At 29.3% G+C, this 12,945-nt stretch overlaps 1 protein-coding gene across 1 annotated transcript; it reads right to left on the bottom strand.

Annotated features, from left to right (window-relative positions):
• Positions 1-2,856: 2,856 nt before the first annotated feature.
• Positions 2,857-12,024, bottom strand: LOC142330434 (H(+)/Cl(-) exchange transporter 7-like). Its single transcript, XM_075375670.1, has 5 exons — positions 11,913-12,024; positions 10,817-10,951; positions 6,721-6,889; positions 5,840-5,972; positions 2,857-2,898 (listed from the first exon to the last, which is right to left on the bottom strand). Exons 1-5 carry the CDS (start codon positions 12,022-12,024, stop codon positions 2,857-2,859), a joined length of 591 nt encoding a protein of 196 aa, XP_075231785.1.
• Between the last annotated feature and the right edge of the window lie 921 nt (positions 12,025-12,945).

The raw sequence follows: 12,945 nt of genomic DNA, 5'->3' as shown, positions 1-12,945 counted from the left end.
TTATTTATTTTCTGTACTTGGGTGGATAACATTGAATCATACATTCATACATTGATTGAATCATACATTTTGAATTAGTATTCAGGTGATATAGGTTTTGAAAGGATTGATTATAGAAATATATATATGGCTGAGTATCTTATTATAAATACCACTGCTTTTTATATGATAATTCTACATGAATTAATGAATTCACCTAAATATTAAAGATTCAGAAAGATATTCTTAATAATTCACTCTTATTTTATGTGATAAATGGATGTTTTGAGATAAACATTTTCTTAAAAATATGTAAAATTGTACTGGAAGTTGAAAATATTAACCTTATTTCACTATACTAACCCAAGTTAAATGTTAAAAATTGAATATTTTTAAGAAACAACTGATAATAGAAGGCTCTGAAAATACACTTTTCAATGTAAAATACAAATGCATCACAAAGGTAACTTCCATAAATTTTAACTGCTTAGATAAAATCATAGATTTATATATTATACACTACTACATTTCTAAGTAACAGCCAACTGCATAATAAAAACACACTCTGTTTAAGGAAAGCGTGACCACCCCCATGCCTGTAATGTTAGTTTGGCAATATTTATATTCATTTTTCTTCTGAATGGTTAAACAGATTTCCCTGATATTTAACTACTGAATCTAGATAGTATTTTATACCAATTCCCTACCAAATTTACTAAGTTTGGAGAAATATTTACAGATTTAAAATTTTTTGTTCTATGAAAATTAAAATTTTTTATGTGAAAAAATAATTTTTAATTTTTTTAATGAAGATATATTCATGAATTTTGTACTAGGCAAGTAAAATAGCCTCTGTTATGTCCTGTAAAAATTTCAGTTACCTAGCTCTGATAGCTTTTGAAAAAAGGAACAAGTGGGACAAAAAATCATACTGCCAGTAACGCAGTTTAAAAGTAAATAAAATCACTTACACTGTTAAAAGTCTTGGGCTATAATCTGGATCTAACTCTGCTTCTTTTGAGTCTTTTTTTCTTTTTCTGTGTTCTTCTTATGATTCTTTGGTCTTTATAGACTCCATTATTGAAACTTCAGCTTTCTTCACTTGTGCCGCATCTAGACTCCATAACACTGAAATGACATTTTTTTCACTATATTTCAAATTTAATTTTTGCAGAACTTTAGGTTGGTCACAAAATCCACCACTAAAAAATCCACCAAAAAATCATACTGCCAGTAACGCAGTTTAAAAGTAAATAAAATCACTTACACTGTTAAAAGTCTTGGGCTATAATCTGGATCTAACTCTGCTTCTTTTGAGTCTTTTTTTCTTTTTCTGTGTTCTTCTTATGATTCTTTGGTCTTTATAGGCTCCATTATTGAAACTTCAGCTTTCTTCACTTGTGCCGCATCTAGATTCCATAACACTGAAATAACATTTTTTTCACTATATTTCAAATTTAATTTTTGCAGAACTTTAGGTTGGTCACAAAATCCACCACTAAACACCAATCAGAAACACCTATTTTAAAAGTATCTAACCTAACAAAAATAGTTTTTGGAATTTTTGATTGCACTATATGATTAAAACTCTCATTCAGATTTTGTGTCCAGTGGTATAAGCATTTCTTTAGCAACTCTGGTTTTGACATGTCATTCCCTCATTTCCTTGACTTGGAAAGTAATTTTGACTTTCTCATTTCCTCAACAGTGTCATCCTTCCTGATAGCTTGGCCGCAATATGACTCAATTCTATCTAACTTGGAAAAGGTAAGCCTGTTCTTACTGCCAATGGATTTTCCATTTGTCAGACGCTGCCCTTTCATGTCTTTTTTTAATTTTCGTAGCCCATATGGTTTTGTATATTCCAAACACGTTCAAATTTATCATTTCCATAACGAATATCTTCTACCAACTTTTACTGTCTACTGGAAACTCTTACTGTCCCCATCTCCATTCAGATCATATTCTGGAACCTCCATGCCTCTACTTGTCCATTCATAATTTTTGGTGAAGTTATGTTCCTGTACATTCTGAGTTACACATGCCTGATAGTATTTGCTCAATTCACTAAAATCAAGAATTTTACTAGTGTCAAAACTAGTTACATTAACAAATCCATTGAGTGAAATATAACCTCCTTCAGCCATGAGCTTAGATTTGAGTTATTGTAAACAGATACAGCTTCCTCAGTGGCTCCTATCATACTCTCTTCTGCACAACACTTAACAGCACTCCCAATCACTTTTGTGTAAGCATGAAGTTTTGTTGGTGGTGAGGGTTCAAAAGTGGTAAGTCCAAAAGAGCCCATGAGGGAACAAAATACCTTACAAGGATTTGGCTCCTTGCCAATCTCATAGCATACACAAAACGCAAAAGTTTATATCATATTTACCACACTTTGTTTTATTACACTTATCACAGAATAAAATACTTTTCGCCAAACTCCTTTCTTATCAGAATAAATCAAGTTTACACAGTCATTTTCACAACAACATTTACAACTAACAAATGTTTTTAAAAATTTAATAAATTAACATCAAATATGCAATATCCATCACTTGATCCTTTTAAACTTCCATAACAATTTAAATTCATTTTATTTTTCGAAGAGCTACTAGGCCTATTTACATCTGGTAGTGGCTGATTTGATGTAACAGGTACATCTTTTACAAAAAACTTTTTTTGATGTACTGGCTTCCTCTAAACTTACATTTTTTTGTAAGCCTTTCAGATCTTGGCATTTTGCATAAACACTAGTTATATAAAACTTCACGATACACAACTACAATTTCACTAATTATAAACTTGCCACATAAAGAAAAGAAAACATAAATTCACAACAACCATTTAGGAATAGCAATATGTAAGTAACTAAACTCATTCGTCCTCTGAGGTAGTATCTTGTGGTGGTTCTGGAAGCTAAACAGAAAAAGAAGAAAGTAAATAAACAAACAGCAACAGATGTCATGTATTGTTACCAGTGTTTAAAACAGAACTATAAAAAATAAAAGTATGGTACTAAATCTCTTGCAGGATTATGTAGAAAAATATCAGAAAAATTTCGAGCTTGAAACAAAACAAGACTTTACAAAAATATTTATATCTTCTGTGTTTTTTATCGTACGATCAAAATATTTACATGGAATGTGCAGAAGTAAATGTATAACTGCATGGAGCAAAATTCAAAAAGCCCAATATTTTTCAATTTTTGATAGTCATGCTTAACTGTTTAATTCATATTTCTAATTTATTGAGATTAAGTTATTTGAAAACGAATTTTGGTATTTATTCATTATCTAATATGAATTATTAATCAATCAATGATGTTCAAATGTAGTAAATCATCAAGCTCAAATAGATTACTTCAAGATTTAATAAACTGCAGATATTTAAAAAAATACAAATTTAGTAATTTATAATTCACAAAACATAAGAATTTATATATTTTTCAAGGATAAAGTATGAAATCAACTTACCAACCTTTGAATGTATAAACCATTTGAGAGCTTCTTCATTAGTATTTAAAGTGTACATTGATACTTCATTATAACCAGTGTGACAATCCATCTGGGTCAAATAAAACTTTCTCAGTAGTAAAATATCAAAGCAAAAAGTTATGAAAGTTAAAGTGTACATAAGCCTTTCCAGAAAAGTTCATAATTTGTATTATTAATATGCAACCATCAAAATCATTACTCAAAACTTAAGTAGTCTCTGACTGATGTATACAACACATTTCACAAATAAAAATATAAATAACAATTCAACTGCTGATATTAACCAATAATTAATTTTCAGATAAACACATCAAATTTGGAATAATAATTCTGCAAATCTCAAGAGCAAAATTTTCCAGTTTGAATCATAAGCCAACTTTTGTACTATTGTAAAATTTAAGGGTGAAAATTTTCTATTGTAACATTTTAATTCATTCTCCAAACTTTGAGAAATACACATTACTAATATAATTCTCTGGACAATAAAACAGTTAGTTGTTTGTTACTTGTCAGCAGTTTACTATATGACTTTTAATTTGTTTATTGAAAATGAAATAAATACAACATATATAGTCACAAATCAATGAATACAATTAAAATATTCTTTATTAAATTTGTTTTAATATATGTTATTTTTCTGAAATATATAATATATTTCATTTTATATTTATTTTCTGAAATATTTTATGACCTCAGACATATTTAGACATCTATTCATTTAACTTTTAATGTGTGTTGAAACAGTTCATTAAAACCTCTTTATTAATACTATTATATTATTATTATAACAATTAAGTAGTAATTGTTATTATTTTTTTTTACTCAATTTAACTTTTATAACTTTACAATAGATGTTCAAAATGATTTTGTAATCCCGATACAAGTTCGTACACATCATAATAATTGCAGCTACTTTTCATGTAATGCTTGCTCAGAAATATTTGAAATCTCACTTTCAATATTAGCCTTCAATTCTTCGAGTGTTTGAGGAGTGTTTTTAAAAACTACACTTTTCAAATATCCCAAAAGGAAAACATCTGTTGGTATAAGATCTGGGGATCTTGGAGGCCACAATCATTTTGATATCAAACAATGGCCAAAAAATTCCAGTAACATATCAACTGTTTCATTAACAGTATGACATGTTGCATTATCCTGCTGGAACCAGCATTCTCGTTCATGTTAATCTAGCATGGCAATAAACTGTTCAGTTAAGTTACGATAAACCACACCACCTACAGATTTGTCAAAAAATAAAGGCCCTTATTACACAACACTGGGAGATCGCATACTAAACACCAATTTTATGTATGTTTAATGGTTGTTCATGAAATGTGTGAGGATTTTCAGTGCTCCATATTCAGTAGATTTGACTGTTAATGAAATTTCAATAATGTTGTCATCAACAAGAGAACGAAACCAATGGCAATATTGTAAATGTTTTCTGTGGTATACTTCTTTCAGTTCTTGAATGACAATGCGATAAGCATGCAATTATAATTTTACAGTAGCCCTGAAAACTGTAGATAGTGAAACCCCAGCCTGTTAAGATTAGTTTCTGAGCGGTTTTTCTGGGTGAGAGAGTCAGATGTTCTTTCTCATCCTCCAGAACTTCTACTGTTAACAGTGATGGTCGACCTGTGCTTTCCGATAATGTACACTCCCAGTCTCACAAAATTTATTGATCAAATATGATACTTTTGAGTTATTAGAAACTAAAGTATTGGGAAATTTTATCTGAAACTGGTCTCACTCGTTCATAAGATTTACCGTATAACTCAATAATAAACACGATTGTCCTTGGAAAAGGACATAGTTAACACAATAGAGATGAATTTATAATGGTATAGCACTAGTGCATAAGAACAATATTTCATCTGTTACAATCTGCTAACCTTAAGTACAGTGTTGCCAACTAACATGTAGGGAGAAATAAAATTTACCTATGCATGGACTTGTACCTTCTTAATCTTACGGTTGCGTTCATTTTGAAACACCCGTTAGTATAAAGTACCACTGGCTGAACCTGTATTTACAAAATTTTTCAGTAGATCACACAAGTTGGAGGAAAAGACAGGGTAAAGTTTACCCCATTATTGATAATATTATCTAGTAAGTATTTGAAAAGCTAATAAGCAGAAGAGCCAGTTAGATCAGCAAAGAACAAAATAAAAGGAAAAATAATATTCAATAATGATCTTTAGTAATGATTAGTTTTCTCTGTAATGAAGTTTCCTTCTGAACAGTGCAGTAAAATTGAAAGCAATCTTATTTGTTGATACAAACATTTAAATATAATATATATATATATATATATATATATATATATATATATATATATATATATAAATAAACAATCTTACCTTTACTGCATATTGTGGTTCTTCAACTTCCACACATGAATCACAAAGATATGTTAATGACACTTGTACTGTTGTAGTCACTACGACAACAAAAAAGCCTTCAAGCATTTGCCTAATTTTAGTGGTAAGATATCTATTATAAAATCAACAGAATAGATTAATCTATATTTATATATATTCCACAAACAAACAACAATAACTAAGGTAGATAGAATATGGTTACATTTAATTATTGTACTAATCTGAAACATTAATATAGGAATAAAGTTTGTTTGGATATATAACAAAATATTATATAAATATTTTATTATTTTAATATTTTTTCCTCTATTCAGTTCCCTGTAACTAGGGTGCTTTATTCCTGGGATTCATGCAACTCATCTCTTTGTTCCAACATGTTATTCATGACTAGCAGGACATTAACCTGAAATATCACACAATATCTAAAACATATATTGAATATTGCAAGATAAATATAATGCTCAAGTGATATCCTACATTCTCCTAGAAAAAGTAGGATGTTCACATGATACTGTAAAAGTTCCCAACAGACTGTTTTTGTTCTTTTGCAAAAATAACAAGAATAAGCTCTTACAACAAATAAGATATTTACAACAGTAAAATAGTAGCTTGTGTCTAGGCGGTTTAATTTAAAAGTTTAACAGTTATTGTTTTACATTATCTACCCTAGTCTTTCTTATGGAGCCATAAAGAATCTTTAAGAACAATATTTTGACACCTTTTTTTCTACAATACTGTGTCTATAATGCATCTAAACTACCTGATTTTTAAATTTTTTAAATCAGTTAGAAATATGTAGATTAAAATAATTTTATAAAAGTAAAATTAATTTAAAAATAAACTGCTGAAGAAACACTTACTTCTGTCTTAAAGCAATCAACCATTTTTGAAAAAACACAAATAGGGCTCCAACCAAACCTGCAATTGTACCTAATAAAACAAAAGCTGGGAGTTCCAACAAATTATAATTTGTTTCTTTATCAGCAAGTTTTCCCAAGTAAAAGAACTTTTTGTTATTAATCTTATCACCTACAGCACATATAAACAAAAAATAAAAAAATAAAAATAATTAAATAAATAAAATACAAAAAAACTGCATAGATCAGCATCAATTCATACAAAATATTTTTTACAGTACTTTTCAATATTAAAGGGTGATACATAAAATAAAACTTGAAAGTTTAAATAGAATCATTTTTAATAAGACTTAAATAAATTAAATAAATATTTTTTTATGATCAGTACATAATATACATTATAATATAAATTTAAATTTTAAGAAAAATAATTAGATGTAATTAAAGTCCATATTAATTATTAATAAAATATTTAAAATGATGTTACAGTAAATATATTAAATATAAAAAATTACCACAAATTAATTCACAGTTCAAAAGCTGCCATTCAAAATTATTTTCAGCACATATTTATGTACACATTAAATAGGCTAAAGATGGTTTTTTAAAATGTTTAATTAATATTATTTAAAAATATGTTTATAGAGAAATATTGTTGACTTTTGTTTGCTAGACCACTATTCTGTTAGTAATAAAGATCTTGAAATTCAAGGTATTACAACAATCATAAAAATAAAAAAGAAGTAGAAAAGGTGAGGCGAATGATGTAAAATAATAAAAAAATAAATAGGCAGAATACCAAATAAGAAAAGAAGTTTTTATTATTATCTGGACTGGGTACAAACCAACAAAAACTTAAGACATTATGATTTATATATAACGATATATATATTACCTTTTTCATTTAATAACCAGTGACTTAACACATTTTTCATAAGAGTTTAGCTATGTCATTTTCAAAAAATTTTCCTAGTAATTATTTCAATCATCCAATAATCCTAATAGTGGCAAATTTTGTAGTTGCAATGTGAGGACCATAGTGATGATGTTAGTTGCAAGGCCTAATACAGTACCCTTTTTATTCTTAAAATTCATGTGTATCCCTAGCACTAGTTTTCATATATACAGTACTGCACATTCTAATTCGCCTTTTAGAACAATAATCTACTTTGTTAAAAAAATGTCTTTTATAAGTCTTTGAAAATGATTAAAAGAAAAAAATTGTGGTTATGTTTACCTTCTCTGGAATACTTTTATTGTTTATTTAGTCATTTTAGTTTGTTTCAGTAAATTTTTGTGTATAATTCAAAGTTTTATGAAGTATTGATAATATAGTGTGTAAAAATGACTGTTGATAACTATGAAAGTTAGGATACTTTTTTGCATACATCAGTAATATAATATCCTTAATTTATTTCTTGTGTAAGGCAATGGATTTTTTTAATACTAAATAAACTTTAAATCTTTATATACTTTAAATCTAAATAAAATAAGAAAAAAAAATTATACAATCAAATTGGTGTAAAAGATCTTAATTGGTTTTTAATTATATTTAAAACACAATGAATATCTGTTTGTTTTAAGAAAATATTTAAAAATAGACTATAAAAAAAATTAAGATGTGTAAATACAAAGATATAAAGAAATATAAAAATGAAATATAATAAAATAGAATATTTTGCTAAATTAATAATTAATAATTTTGTCTTTAATTCTGCTAAATGTTACATATGTGATGAAAACAGAATTTTTTGTCTTTTTTTTAAAAGATTCTGCAAGAGCCTAAAAAGAACTTAACCGATTCTGCATGATTAACATTGCCAGTAATAGAATTAATGCCACTTTTCAATATTTTTTTTCCTGTTTAGCCTCTGGGAATCACCCGCAGGTATTACTTCAGAGAATGAATGAGAATGATATGTATGAGTATAAGTGTAGTCTTGTACAGTCTCAGGATGACCATTTTTGAGATGTGTGGTTAATTGAAACCAAACCACTAAAGAACACTGGTATCCACGGTCTAATATTCAAATCTGTATAAAAGAACTTGTCTTTACTTGGATTGCATGTTGGAACTCTCAACTTTAAAATCAATTGATTTGCGAAGATGTGTTCACCACTAGACCAACCAGTGGGTTATTTTTCAACAGATTAATTTTTGTTTTTTTGTAACTTTTTCAGTTAGTATTGAATTGTGCATGAGTAACAAAATGTAAAAACATGGTTTAACAAAAACTTGCAGAATGAATTTATAATTTAACTAGTTGTAGTAATTTACATGATAAAATCTTATCTTATCTTGATTAAAAAATTGATATCTGGCATTTACTTATTTAGAACATTCTAAAAAAAAAAATTGTAGAAAAAAAATTCATTCAAAAAAGTAGCAGAATGGATATAAACGTGTTTTGATTTACTAAATTAAAATGCACTTTCTGAAAAATTCCAAGCAATGAAAATGCAAGTAAAAGAATCCAGAAGTTTAAAAAAAAGCAATAATTAAAAGAAAATTTTTTGAAATTTTGAGTAATTTTCAAAATTTTTGGGTTATTAACATATTTTTATGAGTAATAGATATGAATTGGTATCTAAAAGGCAACCCAGAAATTCAGTTTATATTTTAATATTTTCTTTATTCTTTTGAAATTATGACCTTCATTTATATTCTTAAGCTTATTCAAGTGCATGACTGAATCCATGACTCTTCCATGAACTGGATCCCTGTCTAGGTTTTGTTTATGAAGTTTGCTTATATTATGTTTAATAGTTGTAAATAAATTATAATTATATGAAACAATAAAGGAGTAAATAATCTGAATTAACAGTTCAATTTAATTCAATGAAGAAAGCACAAGGGCTATTTGAGAAAAGTGAGAATGAGTTTATTATGTGGCACGTAGAGAATATACAGCAATAAAACAAGATGTAGTGAAAAGGTCAATTTTTCTGAGTTCTGCATGTATTCGATGGGAATCATGTATAGAAAATGGGGTCTGTTCATGATGAGCAGTATGTATTTCTGAAATTTTGCATCTATCTACAGAAATCTGCTTCGAAAACATGCAAAATATTGCAACAAGTAAATGGCAAGGATATTCTTTCATGAGTGACAAATTTTGGTCATTTAAACGGTTTCAGGAGAGCCTTGTATTAATCACTGTGCACAACAGCAAGCACAGTATATAAAAGATCATGCCACTACCATTATTTGGGAACACTGTTAAATAACAGTGAATGTATGGCAAACATACTATGCATATCTCATAATAGTGTGTTCACAATTCTGTATGATTAGTTGATCATGAAACATATCAGTACAAGATGAATGCAATGATGAAAGACTTCTAATGGTTGAACAGAAGTACGTTTGCCAATGACTTCAGCATCTGGTAGCGGAACATGGTGAGGCCAACCTGAATTCCAACATAGCTGTTGATGAAAGTTGGTTTCACTATCATGATTCTGTAAGTAAACATATGAGCAAAATCTGGAAATCACCTTCATTTCCAAAGCCAAAGCAGGCTAAAATTCTTTGTTGATGGAAAATGTATTGATAATTTGTTTTTTAAACTGTATGCCACATCCTCTCCATACTTTGTGTAAATTAGTTTTTATTCCTATGCCTAAATCAGAGCTGCAGAGCCAGCATTTTGACTTCTCAGTGGCCATTCTGAAGAAGGCAGAGTTACTCTAATTTTGAAGACTATCAAAAAACAAATTACAATACGTTTCTCAGGAGACGGACGAAGTACACAGTTGAATAGTGACTACTTAAAAAAAATATGGTAGTTTTTTAAATTCTGTATTTGACTCTGCTTCATGTGTTTGGTGAATAACAGATTCATTCTTTTTTAATAGCCATATAGATATATTTGTTCATTTTATTTCACTAAAATACATTTTTAAAATTTTATTTTTATTTCAAAAATTGACCTTATTAAGAAATGCACATCATTAAAAAAATGTTATCAAAATATATCCATTGCAATTGCCAGATCAATCTAAAAGTTTATTTTCACTAGTATAAAAAGATGAAGTGTGTTATATTTATAATATATTAAAGAAAATTAGTAATTCTAAACTAATAAACAAACCTTACCAATTATATGATATGTATAAGCTGTAAAGAGATAAGTAACAGTAATAACAGTGAAGATTGTAGAGAGAAAAATTTTGAACAGCAGCTTTGTACTTAAAAAGCTTACACTCTCTTCAACAGAAAATAAAAATCCTCCTGTAACAACATAACTATCAATCTTTATTCAGTTCCTCTTCTAGGTATATTATTAAAATTATTTTTCCGAGATAAATTATTATGTTAAAGCAACTCCTGAATTTTATATGCAAGGAGATAATAAGAATCTATAGTAGATAAGGAATCCTCATTTTGGCTAATGTAACACATCAGAATTAATTAAATGGGATCTTTTTGGTTGCATTTTGGGAATGCATTGGAGCTGGTTGCATGGGAATATTCAGTTAGTTTATTCTGTATAATAAAGACTTATTCCCAATATACCAATATTTGCACAACGAAGTGTTGTCGTCAGCACTTAAAATCTAAACAACAATAATATAAAAGCACAGCAAATGTGGAAAATGCCTATGACGTTAGCAACAAGTGAAATAAAACCACAATGAAATATAACATTAAAAATATAACTTAGAAGAACAAAATTATCATCTACCATACACCACATGACATAAATAGATGAAAAAGAACTAATAAATGAGAATAGTGGGTATGAGTGATTAGAATTTTAATCTAGTGCATGGTCTTAATAAATCATAAGACATTTGATAACATTTATACATCGTTGCCTAAAATATTTTGTATGTTAGCACCCAGTCTAAACTTACACAGTCCACAAGGATGTGGTCTTCCATTAGTAGTTGGCAGTCGCAGCAAGCACAGTCATGTGCATCAGTCTGATTCATGAGGTGTCCCTGAGTAAGTTTAGTGTACCCTATTTGCAAACACCAAAAAATAACTTGACAGCTATTCCTGCATGAGAAGCTCCATGGTGACAGTGTTCTTAATTGGATGAAGTTTATTGTCGATGGTAGCATTCCATTCAATCTGCCACTTATGAACCTGCCTCTTCAGGAAACAGACAAGTTCATTTGAAACAACGTGATTAGTGAAAGGAGTCTGCAAACAGGCCTCTTTTGCCGCACAACAGTACACTCATTGCCTGAAATTCCAATATGACTAGGAATCCAGCAAAAGCTCACATCTGTGTTACGCTGAGTCATTTCAGAGATGACAAACTGTATATCAGAGACACCAGGGTGTCTGGAGTACATGTCACTCTAATTGGCTGCAAGGCACTCATGGAATCTGAACAGACAAGTATGTGTTGGAATGTTGGGCTAAATTTATTAAACGCCTGGTTAATTGCATAGAGCTTTGCAACAAAAACACTGGTGATGCTGGAAGGCCAAACATGTATGTTCTACTGTCAACTACAAAAGTACAGCCAACAGAATTATCGTGTCTGGAGCTCTCAGTATAAACTATAGCATTTGGATTCATGCAAATAACAATATTAAAACTTTTTATCGTAAGATAACTGGATTCATGTCCTTGTTTTGGTACTGACCAAGACTAAAGCAATAATTTATGAGAGAAGGCCGCCAAAAGGGGTAATAATGTTAAGTAACAGGAGGTGCTGGAGGTAATTATATATCTAGAGATAAGAAAAGGCGATGAGCTCTGATGGCTAGCAGAGAAGTAGATTTTGGTCATTCCTGATATCGATTAACATGCTGTTTGAAGAACACCGAATCAAAGGTAGGATGATTTGGTTGTACTTTAATGGAGCTATGTAGGAGCAGATCGTGTGGTTTCATCTATTCCAAAGAGATTTCTCACCACTGCCCACTAGTAGACTTACAAAGGGGTTTGAGTGAAATACACCTGTAGCAAGACGGATAGATGAATAATGCATTGAGCATTTTAGAGTGGTAGTCTGTGCGTACAAATAAGCCACGTAGCCATATCTTAGCGGGAATGGACCGAATTCAGGAGAAGTGCAACATGCATATTCAATCAGCTTCCCAATGAAAAATAGAACTATCACCATGTCTTATCATTTTTAGACACTTTTCCCTCAGCTTCTTTAAATGTGCTACCCATGTAGTGGTGAAACAACAAATTTTTGGCCCCCCGAAAAATTTAATTTTGGCCCTCAGAATGAAAAACAACTTGTATTTGGTTATATTTTT

This window comes from Lycorma delicatula, chromosome 9 (genome assembly GCF_047948215.1).
Source record: "Lycorma delicatula isolate Av1 chromosome 9, ASM4794821v1, whole genome shotgun sequence".
NCBI classification, from domain to species: domain Eukaryota; kingdom Metazoa; phylum Arthropoda; class Insecta; order Hemiptera; family Fulgoridae; genus Lycorma; species Lycorma delicatula.
This window is presented reverse-complemented; position numbering and strand designations above follow the sequence as displayed.

Coding starts and splice junctions, on each gene's coding strand:
- LOC142330434 (XM_075375670.1), bottom strand. CDS start 12,024: ATGTACTCCAGACACCCTGGTGTCTCTGATATACAGTTTGTCATCTCT. Junction 10,952..11,912: donor TAGTCATATTGGAATTTCAG/GCAATGAGTGTA, acceptor ATGTTGTTACAG/GAGGATTTTTATTTTCTGTT. Junction 2,899..5,839: donor AACCACAATATGCAGTAAAG/GTAAGATTGTTT, acceptor TTTTCTGTTTAG/CTTCCAGAACCACCACAAGA.